The sequence below is a fragment of the Salmo salar genome, chromosome 11 (assembly GCF_965601325.2).
Source record: "Salmo salar chromosome 11, fSalSal1, whole genome shotgun sequence".
In the NCBI taxonomy this organism is placed as follows: Eukaryota; Metazoa; Chordata; class Actinopteri; order Salmoniformes; family Salmonidae; genus Salmo; species Salmo salar.
Window position 1 is genome coordinate 39545463 of NC_138301.1, and position 20600 is coordinate 39566062.

At 44.2% G+C, this 20600-nt stretch overlaps 1 protein-coding gene across 1 annotated transcript in view; it reads right to left on the reverse strand.

Moving 5' to 3' along the window:
• The window catches only part of LOC106562585 (elongator complex protein 4), a 233697-nt gene that overhangs the window by 203820 nt on the left and 9277 nt on the right, over window positions 1-20600 (reverse strand). Inside the window, exons 4-6 of the mRNA XM_045689523.2 lie at window positions 12681-12812; window positions 11337-11485; window positions 7092-7176 (exon numbers count right to left, since the gene is read on the reverse strand). Coding sequence (XP_045545479.1) covers window positions 7092-7176; window positions 11337-11485; window positions 12681-12812 — 366 coding nt within the window. The remainder of the gene's footprint in view (window positions 1-7091; window positions 7177-11336; window positions 11486-12680; window positions 12813-20600) is intronic.

Below are 20600 nucleotides of genomic sequence, written 5' to 3' on the forward strand. Positions count from 1 at the left end.
GCTCACATTGGAGAGGAGCATGTTAGAATATAGCTAACAGTAGAGAGAAGTTTAGAGTATTGCTAACAGTAGAGAGGAGCAGGTTAGAGTATAGCTAACAGTAGAAAGGAGCAGGTTAGAGTACAGTTAACAGATGAGTGGAGCAGGTTACAGGATAGCTAACAGTGGAGAGGAGCAGGTTAAAGTATAGCTAACAGTAGAGAGGAGCAGGTTAGAGTGTAGCTCGCATTGGAAAGGAGCAGGTAAGAGTATAGCTAACAGTAGAGAGGAGCAGGTTAGAGTATAGCTAACAGTAGAGAGGAGCAGGTTAGAGGATAGCTAACAGTAGAGAGGAGCAGGTTAGAGGATAGATAACAGAGGAGAGGAGCAGGTTAGAGTATAGCTAACAGTAGAGAGGAGCAGGTTAGAGTATAGCTAACATTGGAGAGGAGCAGGTTAGAGTATAGCTAACAGTAGAGAGGAGCAGGTTAGAGTATAGCTAACAGTAGAGAGGAGCAGGTTAGAGGATAGCTAACAGTAGAGAGGAGCAGGTTAGAGGATAGCTAACAGTAGAGCGGAGCAGGTTAGAGTATAGCTAACATTGGAGAGGAGCAGGTTAGAGTATAGCTAACAGTGGAGAGGAGCAGGTTAGAGTATAGCTAACAGTAGAGAGGAGCAGGTTAGAGTATAGCTAATAGTAGAGAGGAGCAGGTTAGAGTATAGGTAACAGTAGAGAGAAGCAGGTTAGAGTATAGCTAACAGTAGAGAGGAGCAGGTTAGAGTATAGCTAACAGTGGAGAGGAGCAGGTTAGAGTATAGCTAACAGTGGTGAGGAACAGGTTAGAGTATAGCTAACAGATGAGTGGAGCAGGTTAGTGTATAGCTAAAAGAAGAGAGGAGTAGGTTCGAGTATAGAAGGTTAGAGTATACCTAACAGCAGCGAGGAGCAGGTTAGAGTATAGAAGGTTAGAGTATAGCTAACAGCAGCGAGGAGCAGGTTAGAGTATAGAAGGTTAGAGTATAAATAACAGCAGCGAGAAGCAGGTTAGAGTATAGCTAACAGTAGAGAGGAGCAGGTTAGAGTATAGCTAACAGTGGAGAGAAGCAGGTTAGAGTACAGAAGGTTAGAGTATACCTAACAGCAGCGAGGAGCAGGTTAGAGTATAGAAGGTTAGAGTATAGCTAACAGCAGCGAGGAGCAGGTTAGAGTATAGAAGGTTAGAGTATAAATAACAGCATCGAGGAGCAGGTTAGAGTATAGCTAACGGTGGAGAGGAGCAGGTTAGAGTATAGCTAACAGTAGAGAGGAGCAGGTTAGAGTATAGCAGGATGGGTATAGCTAACAGCAGAGAGGAGCAGGTTAGAGTATAGCTAACAGTGGAGAGGAGCAGGTTAGAGTACAGCTAACAGTAGAGAGGAGCAGGTTAGAGTATAGCTAACAGTAGAGAGGAGCAGGTTAGAGTATAGCAGGATGGGTATAGCTAACAGTGGAGAGGAGTAGGTTAGAGTATATCTAACAGTAGAGAGGAGCAGATTAGAGTATAGCAACAGTAGAGAGGAGCATGTTAGAGTATAGAAGGTTAGAGCATAGCTAACAGTAGAGAAGAGCAGGTTAGAGTATAGCTAACAGTAGAGAGGAGCAGGTTCCAGTATAACTAACAGTAGAGTGGAGCAGGTTAGAGTATAGCTAACAGTGGAGAGGAGCAGGTTAGAGTATAGCTAACAGTAGAGAGGAGCAGGTTAGAGTATATCTAACAGTAGAGAGGAGCAGGTTAGAGTATATAAGCTTAGAGTATAGCTAACAGCAGAGAGGAGCAGGTTAGAGGATAGCTAACAGTAGAGAGGAGCAGGTTAGAGGATAGATAAGACAGGAGAGGAGCAGGTTAGAGTATAGCTAACAGTAGAGAGGAGCAGGTTAGAGTATAGCTAACATTGGAGAGGAGCAGGTTAGAGTATAGCTAACAGTAGAGAGGAGCAGGTTAGAGTATAGCTAACAGTAGAGAGGAGCAGGTTAGAGGATAGCTAACAGTAGAGAGGAGCAGGTTAGAGGATAGCTAACAGTAGAACGGAGCAGGTTAGAGTATAGCTAACATTGGAGAGGAGCAGGTTAGAGTATAGCTAACAGTGGTGAGGAACAGGTTAGAGTATAGCTAACAGATGAGTGGAGCAGGTTAGTGTATAGCTAAAAGAAGAGAGGAGTAGGTTAGAGTATAGAAGGTTAGAGTATACCTAACAGCAGCGAGGAGCAGGTTAGAGTATAGAAGGTTAGAGTATAGCTAACAGCAGCGAGGAGCAGGTTAGAGTATAGAAGGTTAGAGTATAAATAACAGCAGCGAGGAGCAGGTTAGAGTATAGCTAACAGTAGAGAGGAGCAGGTTAGAGTATAGCTAACAGTGGAGAGAAGCAGGTTAGAGTACAGAAGGTTAGAGTATACCTAACAGCAGCGAGGAGCAGGTTAGAGTATAGAAGGTTAGAGTATAGCTAACAGCAGCGAGGAGCAGGTTAGAGTATAGAAGTTTAGAGTATAAATAACAGCATCGAGGAGCAGGTTAGAGTATAGCTAACGGTGGAGAGGAGCAGGTTAGAGTATAGCTAACAGTAGAGAGGAGCAGGTTAGAGTATAGCAGGATGGGTATAGCTAACAGCAGAGAGGAGCAGGTTAGAGTATAGCTAACAGTGGAGAGGAGCAGGTTAGAGTACAGCTAACAGTAGAGAGGAGCAGGTTAGAGTATAGCTAACAGTAGAGAGGAGCAGGTTAGAGTATAGCAGGATGGGTATAGCTAACAGTGGAGAGGAGCAGGTTAGAGTATATCTAACAGTAGAGAGGAGCAGATTAGAGTATAGCAACAGTAGAGAGGAGCATGTTAGAGAGGAGCAGGTTCCAGTATAACTAACAGTAGAGTGGAGCAGGTTAGAGTATAGCTAACAGTGGAGAGGAGCAGGTTAGAGTATAGCTAACAGTAGAGAGGAGCAGGTTAGAGTATATCTAACAGTAGAGAGGAGCAGGTTAGAGTATATAAGCTTAAAGTATAGCTAACAGCAGAGAGGAGCAGGTTAGAGTATAGAAGGTTAGAGTATAGCTAACAGTAGAGAAGAGCAGGTTAGAGTATAGAAGGTTAGAGCATAGCTAACAGTAGAGAGGAGCAGGTTAGAGGATAGCTCACATTGGAGAGGAGCAAGTTAGAATATAGCTAACAGTAGAGAGGAGCAGGTTAGAGTATAGCTAACAGTAGAAAGGAGCAGGTTAGAGTATAGCTAACAGTAGAGAGGAGCATGTTAGAGTATAGCTAACAGTTGAGAGGAACAGGTTAGAGTGTAGCTCACATTGGAGAGGAGCAGGTTAGAGTATAGCTAACAGAGGAGAGGAGCAGGTTAGAGGATAGCTCACATTGGAGAGGAGCATGTTAGAATATAGCTAACAGTAGAGAGAAGTTTAGAGTATTGCTAACAGTAGAGAGGAGCAGGTTAGAGTATAGCTAACAGTAGAAAGGAGCAGGTTAGAGTACAGCTAACAGATGAGTGGAGCAGGTTACAGGATAGCTAACAGTGGAGAGGAGCAGGTTAAAGTATAGCTAACAGTAGAGAGGAGCAGGTTAGAGTGTAGCTCGCAGTGGAGAGGAGCAGGTAAGAGGATAGCTAACAGTAGAGAGGAGCAGGTTAGAGTATAGCTAACAGTAGAGAGGAGCAGGTTAGAGGATAGCTAACAGTAGAGAGGAGCAGGTTAGAGTATAGCTAACAGTAGGAGAGGAGCAGGTTAGAGTATAGCTAACAGTAGAGAGGAGCAGGTTAGAGTATAGCTAACATTGGAGAGGAGCAGGTTAGAGTATAGCTAACAGTAGAGAGGAGCAGGTTAGAGGATAGCTAACAGTAGAGCGGAGCAGGTTAGAGTATAGCTAACATTGGAGAGGAGCAGGTTAGAGTATAGCTAACAGTGGAGAGGAGCAGGTTAGAGTATAGCTAACAGTAGAGAGGAGCAGGTTAGAGTATAGCTAACAGTAGAGAGGAGCAGGTTAGAGTATAGCTAACAGTAGAGAGAAGCAGGTTAGAGTATAGCTAATAGTAGAGAGGAGCAGGTTAGAGTATAGGTAACAGTAGAGAGAAGCAGGTTAGAGTATAGCTAACAGTAGAGAGGAGCAGGTTAGAGTATAGCTAACAGTGGAGAGGAGCAGGTTAGAGTATAGCTAACAGTGGTGAGGAACAGGTTAGAGTATAGCTAACAGATGAGTGGAGCAGGTTAGTGTATAGCTAAAAGAAGAGAGGAGTAGGTTCGAGTATAGAAGGTTAGAGTATACCTAACAGCAGCGAGGAGCAGGTTAGAGTATAGAAGGTTAGAGTATAGCTAACAGCAGCGAGGAGCAGGTTAGAGTATAGAAGGTTAGAGTATAAATAACAGCAGCGAGAAGCAGGTTAGAGTATAGCTAACAGTAGAGAGGAGCAGGTTAGAGTATAGCTAACAGTGGAGAGAAGCAGGTTAGAGTACAGAAGGTTAGAGTATACCTAACAGCAGCGAGGAGCAGGTTAGAGTATAGAAGGTTAGAGTATAGCTAACAGCAGCGAGGAGCAGGTTAGAGTATAGAAGGTTAGAGTATAAATAACAGCATCGAGGAGCAGGTTAGAGTATAGCTAACGGTGGAGAGGAGCAGGTTAGAGTATAGCTAACAGTAGAGAGGAGCAGGTTAGAGTATAGCAGGATGGGTATAGCTAACAGCAGAGAGGAGCAGGTTAGAGTATAGCTAACAGTGGAGAGGAGCAGGTTAGAGTACAGCTAACAGTAGAGAGGAGCAGGTTAGAGTATAGCTAACAGTAGAGAGGAGCAGGTTAGAGTATAGCAGGATGGGTATAGCTAACAGTGGAGAGGAGTAGGTTAGAGTATATCTAACAGTAGAGAGGAGCAGATTAGAGTATAGCAACAGTAGAGAGGAGCATGTTAGAGTATAGAAGGTTAGAGCATAGCTAACAGTAGAGAAGAGCAGGTTAGAGCATAGCTAACAGTAGAGAGGAGCAGGTTAGAGTATAGCTAACAGTAGAGAGGAGCAGGTTAGAGTATAGCTAACAGTAGAGTGGAGCAGGTTAGAGTATAGCTAACAGTGGAGAGGAGCAGGTTAGAGTATAGCTAACAGTAGAGAGGAGCAGGTTAGAGTATATCTAACAGTAGAGAGGAGCAGGTTAGAGTATATAAGCTTAGAGTATAGCTAACAGCAGAGAGGAGCAGGTTAGAGTATAGAAGGTTAGAGTATAGCTAACAGTAGAGAAGAGCAGGTTAGAGTATAGAAGGTTAGAGCATAGCTAACAGTAGAGAGGAGCAGGTTAGAGGATAGCTCACATTGGAGAGGACCAAGTTAGAATATAGCTAACAGTAGAGAGGAGCAGGTTAGAGTATAGCTAACAGTAGAAAGGAGCAGGTTAGAGTACAGCTAACAGATGAGTGGAGCAGGATACAGGATAGCTAACAGTGGAGAGGAGCAGGTTAAAGTATAGCTAACAGTAGAGAGGAGCAGGTTAGAGTATAGCTAACAGAGGAGAGGAGCAGGTTACAGGATAGCTCACATTGGAGAGGAGCAGGTTAGAGTATAGCTAACAGTAGAGAGGAGCAGGTTAGAGTATAGCTAACAGTAGAGAGGAGCAGGTTAAAGTATAGCTAACAGTAGAAAGGAGCATGTTAGAGTATAGCTAACAGTAGAGAGGAGCATGTTAGAGTATAGAAGGTTAGAGTACAGCTAACAGTAGAGAGGAGCAGGTTCCAGTATAACTAACAGTAGAGAGGAGCAGGTTAGAGTATAGCTAACAGATGAGTGGAGCAGGTTAGAGTATAGCTAACAGTGGAGATGAGCAGGTTAGAGTATAGCTAACAGTAGAGAGGAGCAGGTTAGAGTATAGCTAACAGTAGAGAGGAGCAGGTTAGAGTATAGCTAACAGTAGAGAGGAGCAGGTTAGAGTATAGCTAACAGTAGAGAGGAGCAGGTTAGAGTATAGCTAACAGTGGAGAGGATCAGGTTAGAGTATAGCTAACAGTGGAGAGGAACAGGTTAGAGTATAGCTAACAGATGAGTGGAGCAGGTTAGAGTACAGCTAACAGAAGAGAGGAGCAGGTTAGAGTATAGCTAACAGCGGAGAGAAGCAGGTTAGAGTATAGCTAACAGTAGAGAGGAGCAGGTTAGAGAATAGCTAACAGTAGAGAGGAGCAGGTTAGAGTATAGAAGGTTAGAGTATAGCTAACAGCAGCGAGGAGCAGGTTAGAGTATAGCTAACGGTGGAGAGGAGCAGGTTAGAGTATAGCTAACAGTAGAGAGGAGCAGGTTAGAGTATAGCAGGTTAGAGTATAGCTAACAGCAGAGAGGAGCAGGTTAGAGTATAGCTAACAGTAGAGAGGAGCAGGTTAGAGTCTAGCTAACAGTAGAGAGGAGCAGGTTAGAGTATAGCTAACAGTAGAGAGGAGCAGGTTAGAGTATAGCAGGTTAGAGTATAGCTAACAGTAGAGAGGAGCAGGTTAGAGTATAGCTAACAGAAGAGAGGAGCAGGTTAGAGTATAGCTATCAGTAGAGAGGAGCAGGTTAGAGTATAGCTAACAGTGGAGAGGAGCAGGTTAGAGTACATCTAACAGTAGAGAGGAGCAGGTTAGAGTATAGCTAACAGTAGAGAAGAGCAGGTTAGAGTATAGAAGGTTAGAGTATAGCTAACAGTAGAGAGGAGCAGGTTAGAGTATAGCTAACAGCAGAGAGGAGCAGGTTAGAGTATAGCTAACAGTAGAGAGGAGCATGTTAGAGTATAGAAGGTTAGAGTATAGCTAACAGTAGAGAGGAGCAGGTTAGAGTATAGCTAACAGTAGAGAGGAGCAGGTTAGAGTATAGCTAACAGTAGAGAGGAGCAGGTTAGAGTATAGCTAACAGTAGAGAGGAGCAGGTTAGAGTATAGCTAACAGTAGAGAGGAGCAGGTTAGAGTATAGCTAACAGTAATGTTGCCCGGGCGGACTGGGATATATGGTCATTGTAAGGGCAGGAGGTCTTTGGGACACCTGTATGGGGAACTCTTTGGGTAGAGGATAGCTGTAATATGGGTTGGGAGTATAGGGGTAGTGACAGGACTATGGATGTGTGAGAGTGAGTGTACTTACCTGGGGGACGGATCCATCAAAGCCTTCCCTGTGGATGACCTCCTGGAGATTGTTCAGCAGAGAGGAGTAGGTCTCTGGCATAGGGCTGGAGAGAGGGTGAAGAGGAGAGGTAAAGAGAGGGAAGAGGAAAGGAGAGAAGGAAGGAGGAGGAGAGGAGAGAGGGAAGGAGGAAGTAGAACATGAGGTTATTGCAGGACATGTATCAAGTCTCAACAGATGAAGTCAAATGCTCCTTGTCCCCCATGACAGGGCTTTACAATGACCACTAGAGCAGATGAATATAATGGAGGAGCCTTATCAAGAGATTCAATTCATTTATTCAGGTAATCTAATTAAAACCTGGCCTGTCAGCTCCCTGAGGGTCCGATTGGAGGTGTAGTGGCACACACACACACACACACACACACACACACACACACACACACACACACACACACACACACACACACACACACACACACACACACACACACACACACACACACACACACACACACACACACACACACACACACACACACACACACACACACACACAAGCTGAGAAGGGTTATTTAATGGGTTGCTGGTTATGATTGGATGGGCACAGTGTTTGAATGGTTAATGAAGGGTAAGATGTGCACCATTGACAAGGGACACAAGTCACTCACAATAGATCTCTGCCTCTCCCTAATAACCACAAACCAAGTCAACCATGTGCCAACATCATGGCCAGGGTAAAGTTAACCCTGTCATTTTACACAGAAATCCTTCCTTAGGATTGGTTGTTACTATAGCCAGCTTCTCTCTTATAGTAGGTCGCTACGCTAGCCAACAATTACAGGCTAACAGAACTACAGAACATTCTTATCCACAGGGGAACAGACAGAAACACACTTTCTGCCAGACAGCAGGCACATATACGTATGCCTAAACAAACACCAGGCACACACAGTACACACTTCCTCATATAGCTACACATAGAACAAACACATTGCCTCAGACTGTTCATCATTAACAAAAACAATGGTGCCTTCTGACCCTGCAGGGGTTCATAGCAGAACCATTCCAGCAGCTTTCCTTCCCTCTCCCTGGAGCCAGAGGCAGCCCCGGGCTGGCCTCCTCCACTTGGTGGCCATTGTGTTTGAGGGCATTGTGCATCGTCCGCCCCCACTGGGCACCCTCCATTCAGGTGGAGCTGGGGGCTAGGTGCTTAGCCACGGGGGCTAGCGCATGTGCTAATTAGTATCATACTCAGGGAGGCCACATTAGCTCAATGCTACCTCCCTCCTCCTCCACTCTAAGGAGAAAGGAGAGAGAGGGGAGGCTTGGTCTTCAACAACAGGGGCTGTATCACCTAGAGAGCAATTTGTGCCAATTATGCCAGCGAGTGAAACGGAGCAATTTAACAGCCAGGGTAGCAACATGGGGTGGTGGCCACGTGCAAGAGGAGAGGCTAGGGAGTGAGAGTGTGTGTATATGTCTGTGTGTATGTATGTATGTGTGTCTGCTGCCTCAGTTTGTATGATGGCAATTTGCATATACTCCAGAATGTTATGAAGAGTGATCAGATGAATTGCAATGAATTACAAAGTCCCTCTTTGCCATGAAAATGAACTGAATCCCCCAAAAACATTTCCACTGCATTTCATCCCTACCACAAAAGGACCAGCTGACATCATGTCAGTAATTCTCTCGTTAACACAGGTGTGAGTGTTGACGAGGACAAGGCTGGAGATCACTCTGTCATGCTGATTGAGTTCGAATAACAGACTGGAAGCTTCAAAAGGAGGGTGGTGCTTGGAATCATTGTTCTTCCTCTGTCAACCGTGGTTACCTGCAAGGAAACGTGCCGTCATCATTGCTTTGCACAAAAAGGGCTTCACAGGCAAGGATATTACTGCCAGTAAGAATGCACCTAAATCAATCATTTATCGGATCATCAAGAACTTCAAGGAGAGCGGTTCAATTGTTGTGAAGAAGGCTTCAGGGCGCCCAAGAAAGTCCAGCGAGCGCCAGGACTGTCTCCTAAAGTTGATTCAGCTGTGGGATCGGGGCAACACCAGTACAGAGCTTGCTCAGGAATGGCAGCAGGCAGGTGTGAGTGCATCTGCACGCACAGTGAGGCGAAGACTTTTGGAGGATGGCCTGGTGTCAAGAAGGGCAGCAAAGAAGCCACTTCTCTCCAGGAAAAACATCAGGGACAGACTGATATTCTGCAAAAGGTACAGGGATTGGACTGCTGAGGACTGGGGTAAAGTCATTTTCTCTGATGAATCCCCTTTCTGATTGTTTGGGGCATCCGGAAAAAAGCTTGTCCAGAGAAGACAAGGTGAACACTACCATCAGTCCTGTGTTATGCCAACAGTAAAGCATCCTGAGACCATTCATGTGTGGGGTTGCTTCTCAGCCAAGGGAGTGGGCTCACTCACAATTTTGCCTAAGAACACAGCCATGAATAAAGAATGGTACCAACACATCCTCCGAGAGCAACTTCTCCCAACCATCCAGGAACAGTTTGGTGACAAACAATGCCTTTTCCAGCATGATGGAGCACCTTGCCATAAGGCAAAAGTGATAACTAAGTGGCTCGGGGAACAACATCAATATTTTGGGTCCATGGCCAGGAAACTCCCCAGACCTTAATCCCATTGAGAACTTGTGGTCAATCCTCAAGAGGCGTTTAGACAAACAAAAACCCACAACTTCTGACAAACTCCAAGCATTGATTATGCAAGAATGGGCTGCCATCAGTCAGGATGTGGCCCAGAAGTTAATTGACAGCATGCCAGGGCGGATTGCAGAGGTCTTGAAAAAGAAGGGTTAACACTGAAAATATTGACTCTTTGCATCAACTTCATGTAATTGTCAATAAAAGCCTTTGACACTTATGAAATGCTTGTAATTATACTTCAGTATTCCATAGTAACATCTGACAAAAATATCTAAAGACACTGAGGCAGCAAACCTTGTGAAAATTTATATTTGTGTCATTGTCAAAACTTTTGGCCACGTCGTCTGTCTGTATGTGGATGTCTGTGGATGGATGGATGGATGTCTGTCTGTCTGTCTGTCTGTCTGTCTGTCTGTCTGTCTGTCTGTCTGTCTGTCTGTCTGTCTGTCTGTCTGTCTGTCTGTCTGTCTGTCTGTCTGTCTGTCTGTCTGTCTGTCTGTCTGTCTGTCTGTCTGTCTGTCTGTCTGTCTGTCTGTCTGTCTGTCTGTCTGTCTGTCTGTCTGTGTAGTGCAGGTATAGTTTCCTGCTGACCAGCTGTCATGTTGTCTGGCAGATCAGTGTCCTATTCAGAGAACCTGATGGGCAGTGCCACTATGATGGCAATGCCACTGTTAGACTTAATTACTAACCCACAGAACGACAGGAGAAGGATGGATTCTGTCTAACAACGTAAAGGACAATATAAAAAATATTTCCTATGACAATGATTGACTCAACACTGCTCGGTGATAGTAAATATGAGTCAACTGAAATTAGCCAGGCACACTCACTCACTCACGTCTGCATGGTCCAGAGTTAAAGGGTGTCTGTTTGTAGATATGAAAGCAGAGGGGTTCAATAAAACCTCTTCTCCGCTCCAGATTGGCCTGTTTGCCAAGCGTGTCTGACTCAGTGTCTGACTGTGTGTGTGTGTGTGTGTGTGTGCGCTTGTGTGTCTCACCACTCACTCTAATGTAAATAGTGTGACTGACCTCTGAACCCTAAGCACACTCAACGTTGAACAAAACAAACTCACAGCAAACGGTCCCTCTACATTCACCACCAAAGCCTTTTACTCTGCTGAATGTCTCATCTCAGCCTACTAGCCTACCTACCTTGAGACTGACCCTGTTTTTATACAAGCTTTATTAGCTGGTTATAAGCTTTATCAGTTGGTTATAAACGTCAGAAATGGACCATAATAGACCATCCTGATCTGATGGGGGGTGGGAGTGGGGGTGTTAGAGTAACTGTCTAAGCATTGCCCATCCACAATTACTCTTCAAACTGTAGGTTAATCCCAACCTAATCCAAAAGCTTCTCTAAGATATGACAATAGTGTCTCTTAGATGCTTCCAGAACGTGATAAGTATACTACTAAATGTGTGTGTCACGGTCATAGTACGGTTGGCTTCTCAGGTTTTGACTAAGTTCTCTTAGACATACAGTACATTTGCGCGATATATTGTGTAAATAATACTGAGCACCATGAAGAGGTAAGGGTGGGGTAGTGTTCATAAGGGTGGGGTAGTGTTCAGGGATTGCCGGGTTACCTCTGCCTGGTGGCAGTGGGTGATGTCACAGCGGTGGAGTGTTCTGGAAGGTAGAAGCCGTGGCACCTGGCTGCCTGGCAGATCTCAGTGTCCATTGTCTTGGAGACGTCGTAGTAGTGTCCGAACCTCGACGAGGACGCCAGGGCCGTCTGAGGATCAACAGTTAGTGTTGAGAGAAAAGCCGTGTTTATCCATTTGAGTATGCAAACTTTAAAAGAATGACCTGCTCATCGTTCATACAAGTGTTTCAAATGACTGTTTAATCAAATAACTTGCAGATAAGTTAAACTACCCCCATCTTAATCATGTCTCCACATAACTGTCCACTTGTGGCTGTGAAAACAGCCGTGTCTGGTTCTGGGGGAGAGTAGGAGGATGTTTTCTCCTGGGTGAAAGGGAGAGTTCTGTAGCCCTGCTCTCCCCAGTGAAAACAGCCGTGTCTGGTTCTGGGGGAGAGTAGGAGGATGTTTTCTCCTGGGTGAAAGGGAGAGTTCTGTAGCCCTGCTCTCCCCAGTGAAAGCAGCCAGGGGCCCCATTGTCAAACGGGCTCTTAAATCTACCACTAATCTGGATTAGGGCCCCCGGTGTGCACCTCTCCTGACAGGATGGGCGAGTCGGAGGGGGGGGGACCGCTTAGTGTTCCAGGCCCGCCCCGGCCGCCTCACCTTTGATCTGATGTCTTCATTGGACAGGGCGACTCGGAAAGGGTTGGCAGGAGAGGTATGTAGAGGGAATGGGGGTAGAGGGGGACTCGGGGAGTGAATTTGGGATGTAAATCCTCTGGCTGGAGCTTATTGGTAGTTTGGTTTGTAAAGTCTGGTTTGGGAGGGTGGGGAAGGGGGAGAGGTGAGGGAAAGACACAGAGATAAAGACGTTTCCAGAGTGAGACAGAGAGATCTCCAGGGACTTGCTGTGTGCTGTTAATCCACATAGCGATGTGGATTATAGCCTGGGCAGGGGAGAGAGGGGAGGAGAGGGTCACAATTCCTTAGAGCGGAAGAAAGAGTATCGCCAGCACCCCTGGTAAGGGGATAGACAGGGATTTAAGAGGGGACAGAGGGACAGATCTGGGTTATGAGGATTAAGGCGGGTGGCATGCCATTAGATGGGCTGCAGGTACCCTGGTTTCCCAGGCTAGGCAGGGTGTGTATGTGTGTGTAGGTGTGTCGACAGGGCCCACCTAGCAGCAGCTAAGCGTGAGTAATCTTCACCAGCTCTGAATGGAGAGGCTTCACAGGAGTTTAGGAGCTGATGGATTTAGTGGTGAAGACAATCGTCACCCCCATAGAACCAAGAGCTAGACCTGTGACCCCATGCCCTGACTGCCTACACACACACGTTTACCTGTACTTTTGGCAGGTGCTGGTAGCGCCAGGCGATCTTCATGGCGTCCTGACTCTCAGGGTCACATGACTTTGCCTGGTCCTCCACTGTTTTGGGGCTGGCGATGTCATCCAGGATGGGGGCGGGGAGTTCCTATAGATAACAGAATTGCATTGTTTATAAACTATTGTATTTTATTCAGTCTTCAAGCTGTATTGTGTGGAATTCAGCATGATGGCAAATAATATGAATCAACACATAAATGTTGTGTTACTATGTGAAACAAGAGTCCTTGTCATGTAGTAGACTAGGAAGCTGGTGTATATGAGGTGTCATGTTGTTTTCTCATTAACCTTGGCAAGTCCCTCCAGACAGAGACTCAGAGGTTAAATCAATTAGCAGACACTGACTAGACAGGTCTCAGAGCACAGCTCTCAGAGAGCTGACTGAGTCTGTTACAAATGGGATGGAACCTGAGAGGAGGGGGACTGTCTAACACACACACACACACACCTGAGTAGACAGGTTTAATAAGCCACGGAGAGGGGGGGGGGGGGGGGGGGGGTGGAGAGAGAGAGATGGAAAGAGATTGTGAAAGAGAACAAGAGATAGAGAGAGGGAGAGCGAGAATACAACCCATACTTATGTTTATTTACTTCCCCTTTTGTACATAATGACATTTGAAATTCTTTATTATTTTGGAACTTGTGTGAATGTAATGTTTACTGTTCATGTCTATTTCACTTTTGTTTATCCATTTCACTTGCTTTGGCAATGTAAACAATATGTTTCCCATGCCAATAAAGCCCTTAAATTGAATTGAGAGACAGAGAGAGAGCTAGATAGAGAGACTGACATGGAAAACACAGGACTGAGCAACCTGCCCTTCAGAGTTCAGACAGACAGTCCCCTCAGACACCTCCTCTAACACGAACTTCACTGTAACACACACACACACACACACACACACACACACACACACACACACACCAGCTTGACCTTCATTCATACACATCAGACACACAGCTATGACGTAGGCTACACCAACAGTCTGGTCAAAACAATGTAGAGCCCAGAAGCATGGTGTAGGGTTGCAAACACCACCAATATGACCAGTTCACACCAAAGCTTCTAAATCTAAATAAAATCTAATGGTATTCATCACATGCGCTGAATACAACTGGTGTAGACTTAACATTGAAATGCATGCTTACGAGCATTTCCCAACAATGCAGAGTTAAACAATAAAAAACATTTAACAGAAACTAAACAGGGATAAAATAAAATACACATGAATGGATCTATAGTGCATTCAGAAAGTATTCAGACCCCTTCACTTTTTCCACATTTTGTTACGTTACAGCCTTATTCTAAAATGGATTCAATTGTTTACTTTCCTAATTGATCTACACACAATACCCCATAATGACAAAGCAAAAACAGGTTTGAAACTGAAATATCACATTTACAAACAGTACCAGTTGAAAGTTGACACACCTACTAACTCAATGTTCTACATTGTAGAATAATAGTGAAGACATCTAAACTATGAAATAACACATATGGAATCATGTAGAACCAAAAAGGTGTTAAACAAATCAAAATATATTTTATATTTGAGATTCTTCAAAAGTAGCCACCCTTTGCCTTGATGACAGCTTTGCACACTCTTGGCATTCTCTCAACCAGCTTCACCTAAATGCTTTTCCAACAGTCTTGAAGGAGTTTCCACATACACTGAGCACCTGTTGGCTGCTTTTCCTTCACTCTGTGGTCCAACTCATTCCAAACCATCTCAATTGGGTTGAGGTCTGGTGATTGTGGAGGCCAGGTCATCTGATGCAGCACTACATCCCTCTACTTCTTGGTCAAATAACACTTAGGTCATTGTCCTGTTGAAAAACAAATGATAGTCCCACTAAGGGCAAAACAGATGGGATGTGTATCGCAGCAGAATGCTGTGGTAGCCATGCAGATTAAGTGTGCCATGAATTCTAAATAAAATCACAGACAGTGTCACCAGCAAAGCACTTCCACACCATCACACCTCCTCCTCCATGCTTCACAGTGGGAACCACACATGCGGAGATCATCCGTTCACCAACTTTGCGTCTCACAAAGACACGGTGGTTGGAACCAAAAATGTCAAATTTGGACTCATCAGACCAAAGGACAGATTTCCACCGGTCTAATGTCCATTGCTCATGTTTCTTGGCCCAAGCAAGTCTCTTCTTCTTATTGGTGTCCTTTAGTAGTGGTTTCTTTGCAGCAATTCGACAATGAAGGCCTGATTCACGCAGTCTCCTCTGAACAGTTGATGTTGAGATGTGACTGTTACATGAACTCTGTGAAGCATGGTAACTCTAATGAACTTATCCTCTGCAGCAGAGGTAACTCTGGGTCTTCCTTTCCTATGGCGGTCCTCATGAGAGCCAGTTTCATCATAGCGCTTGATGTGTTTTGCAACTGCACTTGAAGAAACTTTCAAAGTTCTTGACATTATCCGGATTGACTGACCTTCATGTCTTAAAGTAATGATGGACTGTTGTTTCTCTTTGTTATTTGAGCTGTTCTTGCCATAATATGGACTTGGTCTTTCACTAAATATGTCTATATTCTGTATACCACACCTACCTTGTCACAACACAACTGATTGGCTCAAACGCATTAAGAAGGAAAGAAATTCCACAAATTAACTTAAGGCACACCTGTTAATTGAAATGCATTCCAGGTGACTACCTCATGAAGCTGGCTGAGAGAATGCCAAGAGTGTGCAAAGCTGTCATCAAGGCAAAGGGGGGGCTACTTGAAGAATGTCAATTATAAAATATATTTTGATTTGTTTAACACTTTTTTGGTTACTACATGATTCCATATGTGTTACTTCATAGTTTTAAAGTCTTCAATATTATTCTACAATGTATAAAATAGTAAAAATAAACCCTTGAATGAGTAGGTGTGTCCAAACTTTTGAGTGCTACTGTAAGTATTTAGACCTTTTACTCAGTACTTTGTTGAAGCACCTTTGGCAGCGATTACAGCCGAGTCTTCTTGGGTATGACGCTACAAGCTTGCAACATCTGTATTTGGGGAGTTTCTCACATTCTTCTCTGCAGATCCTCTCAAGCTCTGTCAGGTTGGATGGGGAGCATCGCTGCACAGCTATTTTCAGGTCTCTCCAGAGATGTTAGATCGGCTGGGCCACTCAAGGACATTCAGAGACTTGTCCCGAAGCCACTCCTGAGTTGTCTTGGCTGTGTGTTAGGGGGGGCTGTCCTGTTGGAAGGTGAAACTTTGCCCCAGTGTGAGGTCCTGAGCGCTCTGGAGCAGGTTTTCATTAAGGATCTCTCTGTACTTTGCTCCGTTCATCTTTCCCTCGATCCTGACTAGTCTCTCAGTCCCTGCCGCTGAAAAACATACCCACAGAATGAGACTGCCACCACCATGCTTCACCGTAAGGATGTTATTGGCCAGATGATGAGTGGTGCCTGGTTTCGTCCAGATGTGACACTTGGCATTCAGGCCAAATAGTTCAATCTCGGTTTCATCAAAACAGAATCTTGTTTCTCATGGTCAGAGTCCTTTAGGTGCTTTTTGCCAAACTCCAAGCGGTCTGTCATGTGCCTTTTACTGAGGAGTGGATTCCGTCTGGCCACTCTACCATAAAGGCCTGAATTGTGGTGTGCTGCAGAGATGGCTGTCCTTCTGGAAGGTTCTCCCATCTCCACAGAGAAACTCTGGAGCTCTGTCATCGGGTTCTTGGTCACCTCCCTGACCAAGGCCCTTCTCCCCTGATTGCTCAGTTTGGACTGGAGGCCAGCTCTAGGAAGAGTCTTGGTGCTTCCAAACGTCTTCCATTTAAGAATGATGGAGGCCACTGTGTTCTTGAGGACCTTCAATGCTACAGAAATGTTTTGGCACCCTTCCCCAGATCTGTGCCTCGACAAAATCCTGTCTCAGTGCTCTACGGACAATTCCTTCGACCTCATGGCTTGCTTTTTGCTCTGACATGCACTGTCAACTGTGGGACCTTATATAGACAGGTGTGTGCCTTTCCAAATAATGTCCAGTCAATTGAATTTACTACAGGTGGACTCCAAGATGTAGAAACATCTGAAGGATGATCAATGGAAACAGGATGCACCTGGGCTCAATTTCGAATATCATAGCAAAGGGGCTGAATACTTATGTAAATAAATGGCATTTCTGTTTTTTATTTTTGATAAATAAAAAAATATGTAATAAAAAAATGTGTTTGCATTGTCATTATGGGGTCAATGTGCCAGATCATACCAGAGGTATGATATATTTGAGGTAGATATGTACATGAAGGCAAGGTAAAGTGACGAGGCATCAGGATAGATACGAGTAAAATAAACAACAGAGCAGCAGCAGCAAATTATGAGTGTAAAAGTGTTTGTGTGTATGTTTGTGTTGTGTTGTGTTGGTATGCGTGTGTGTTCTGTGTGTGTGTGTGTGTGTGTGGGTGTGTGTGTGTGTGTGTGTGTGTGTGTGTGTGTGTGTGTGTGTGTGTGTGTGTGTGTGTGTGTGTATGTAGTGTATGTGAATGTGTGAGGGATTTGTGTGGGAGTGACAGTGTATGTGAGTGAGTGTGTATATGGTGTTTATATATAGTCTAGTGAGTGTGTATATGGTGTGTGTATATAGTCTAGTGAGTGTATATAGTCTATTGAGTGTGTATATATAGTCTAGTGAGTGTGTATAGGGTGTGTGTGTATATAGTCTAGTGAGTGTATATAGGGTGTATGTATATATAGTCTAGTGTGCATATATAGTCTAGTGAGTGTGTATAGGGTGTATGTATATATAGTCCAGTGTGTATATAGTCTAGTGAGTGTGTATAGGGTGTATGTATATATAGTCCAGTGTGTATATAGTCTAGTGAGTGTGTATAGGGTGTATGTATATATAGTCCAGTGTGTATATAGTCTAGTGAGTGTGTATAGGGTGAATGTATATATAGTCTAGTGTGTATATAGTCTAGTGAGTGTGTATACGGTGTATGTATATATAGTCTAGTGTGTATATAGTCTACTGAGTGTGTATACGGTGTGTGTATATAGTCTAGTGTGTATATATAGTCTAGTAAGTGTGTATATATAGTCTAGTGAGTGTGTATATATAGTCTAGTGAGTGTGTATATATAGTCTAGTGTGTATATATATATATAATATATATATATATATATATATATATATATACACAGTCTAGTGAGTGTGTATATATAGTCTAGTGAGTGTGTATATAGTCTAGTGAGTGTGTATATGGTGTATGTATATATAGTCTAGTGTGTATATAGTCTACTGAGTGTGTATACGGTGTGTGTATATAGTCTATATATATATATACAGTCTAGTGAGTGTGTATATATAGTCTAGTGAGTGTGTATATATAGTCTACTGAGTGTGTATACGGTGTGTGTATATAGTCTAGTGTGTATTTAGAGTCTAGTGAGTGTGTATAGGGTGTATGTATATATAGTCTAGTGTGTATATAGTCTAGTGAGTGTGTATATATAGTCTAGTGTGTATATATAGTCTAGTGAGTGTGTGTATTTAGAGTCTAGTGAGTGTGTATAGGGTGTGTATATATAGTCTAGTGAGTATGTATACGGTGTGTGTATATATTCTAGTGAGTGTGTATACGGTGTGTGTATATATAGTCTAGTGTGTATATATAGTCTAGTGAGTGTGTATATATAGTCTAGTGAGTGTGTATTCGGTGTGTGTGTGTATATAGTCTAGTGAGTATGTATATATAGTCTAGTGAGTGTGTATATGGTGTTTACATAAAGTCTAGTGATTGTGTGTAAGGTCAGTGCAAGATAGAGTCAGTACAGATAGTTTGGGAACCATTAACCATTAATAATTGACTATTTAGCAGTCTGGCTTTTTAGCAGTCTTATGGCTTGAGAGTAGAAGCTGTCTCGGAGCCTGTTGGTCTGAGAGCCGATGCTCCGGTACCGTTTGCCGGAGGGTAGCCGAGTGAACAGTTTACGGCTTTGGTGGCTAGAGTCTTTGGCAGTTTTTCGGGCCTTCCTCTGACACCGCCTGATATAGAGGTCCTGGATGGCAGGGAGCTCGGCCCCAGTGATGTACTGGGCTGTCCGCACACCCCTTTGTAGTTCTTTGTGGTCAAGGGCGGTGCAATTGCCATACCAAGTGGTAATGCAGCCGGTCAAGACGCTTTTGATGGTGCAACTATAGAACGTTTTGAGGATCTTAGGGCCCATGCCAAATCTTCTCAGCCTACTGAGGGGGAAGAGGCAATGTCAAGTCCTTAGTGACGTGGACGCGAAGGAACTTAAAGCTCTCGACCCGCTCCACAACAGCCCCATTGATTTGGATGGGGGTGTGCTCTCCCCTCTTTATCCTGTAGTCCATGATCAGCTCCTTGATCTTACTGACATTGAGGGAGAGGTTGTTGTCCTGGCACCACACTGCTAAGTCTCTGACCTCCTCCCTGTAGGCTGACTCATCGCCGTTGGTGATCAGGCTTACCACCGTCGTGTTGTCAGCAAACGTGATGATGGTGTTGGAGTCGTGCACGCCATGCAGTCACGGGTGAACAGGGAGTACAGGAAGGGACTAGCCACACACCCCTGAGGGGCCTCCGTGTTGAGGTTTAGTGTGGTGGAGGTGTTGTTGCTTACCCTCACCACCTGGGGACGACCCATCAGGAAGTCCAGGATCCAATTGCAGAGAGGAGTTCAGTCCCAGGGTCCCTAGCTGGGTGATAAACTTGGACAATGGTGTTGAACGCTGAGCTGTAGCCTAGAGGTCGACCGATTAATCGGAATGGCCGATTAATTAGGGCCGATTTCAAGTTTTCATAATCGGAAATTGGTATTTTTGGCCGCCGATTTGGCCCAATTTTCGAATTTGATTTTTTTTAGACCTTTATTTAACTAGGCAAGTCAGTTAAGAACACATTCTTATTTTCAATGACGGCCTAGGAACGGTGGGTTAACTGCCTTGTTCAGGGGCAGAACGACAGATTTTTACCTTGTCAGCTCGGGGATTCAATCTTGCAACCTTACGGTTAACTAGTCATACGCTCTAACCACCTGCTTTACATTGCACTCCACGAGGCGCCTGCCTGTTACGCGAATGCAGTAAGAAGCCAAGGTAAGTTGCTAGCTAGCATTAAACTTATCTTATAAAAAACAATCAATCAATCATAATCACTAGTTAACTACACATGGTTGATGATATTACTAGTTTATCTAGCCTGTCCTGCGTTGCATATAATTGCTTAGGTACAGTCTGACTGAGCGATGGTAGGCAGCAGCAGGCTCATAAGCATTCATTCAAACAGCACTTTCGTGCGTTTGCCAGCAGCCCTTCACAATGCATTACGCTGTTTATGACTTCAAGCCTGTCAACTCCCAAGATTAGGCTGGTGTAACCGATGTGAAATGGCTAGCTAGTTAGCTGGGTGCGCGCTAATAGCGTTGTTGCGCTAATAGCGTTGTTCCCCTTGCTCTGCATGGGTAACGCTGCTTCGAGGGTGGCTGTTGTCGATGTGTTCCTGGTTCGAGCCCAGGTAGGAGCGAGGAGAGGGACGGAAGCTATACTGTTACACTGGCAATACTAAAGTGCCTATAAGAACATCCAATAGTCAAAGGTATATGAAATACAAATCGTATAGAGAGAAATAGTCCTATAATTCCTATAATAACTACAACCTAAAACTTCTTACCTGGGAATATTGAAGACTCATGTTAAAAGGAACCACCAGCTTTCATATGTTCGAATGTTCTGAGCAAGGAACTTAAACGTTAGCTTTTTTACATGGCACATATTGCACTTTTACTTTCTTCTCCAACACTTTGTTTTTGCATTATTTAAACCAAATTGAACATATTTCATTATTTATTTGAGGCTAAATTGATTTTATTGATGTATTATATTAAGTTAA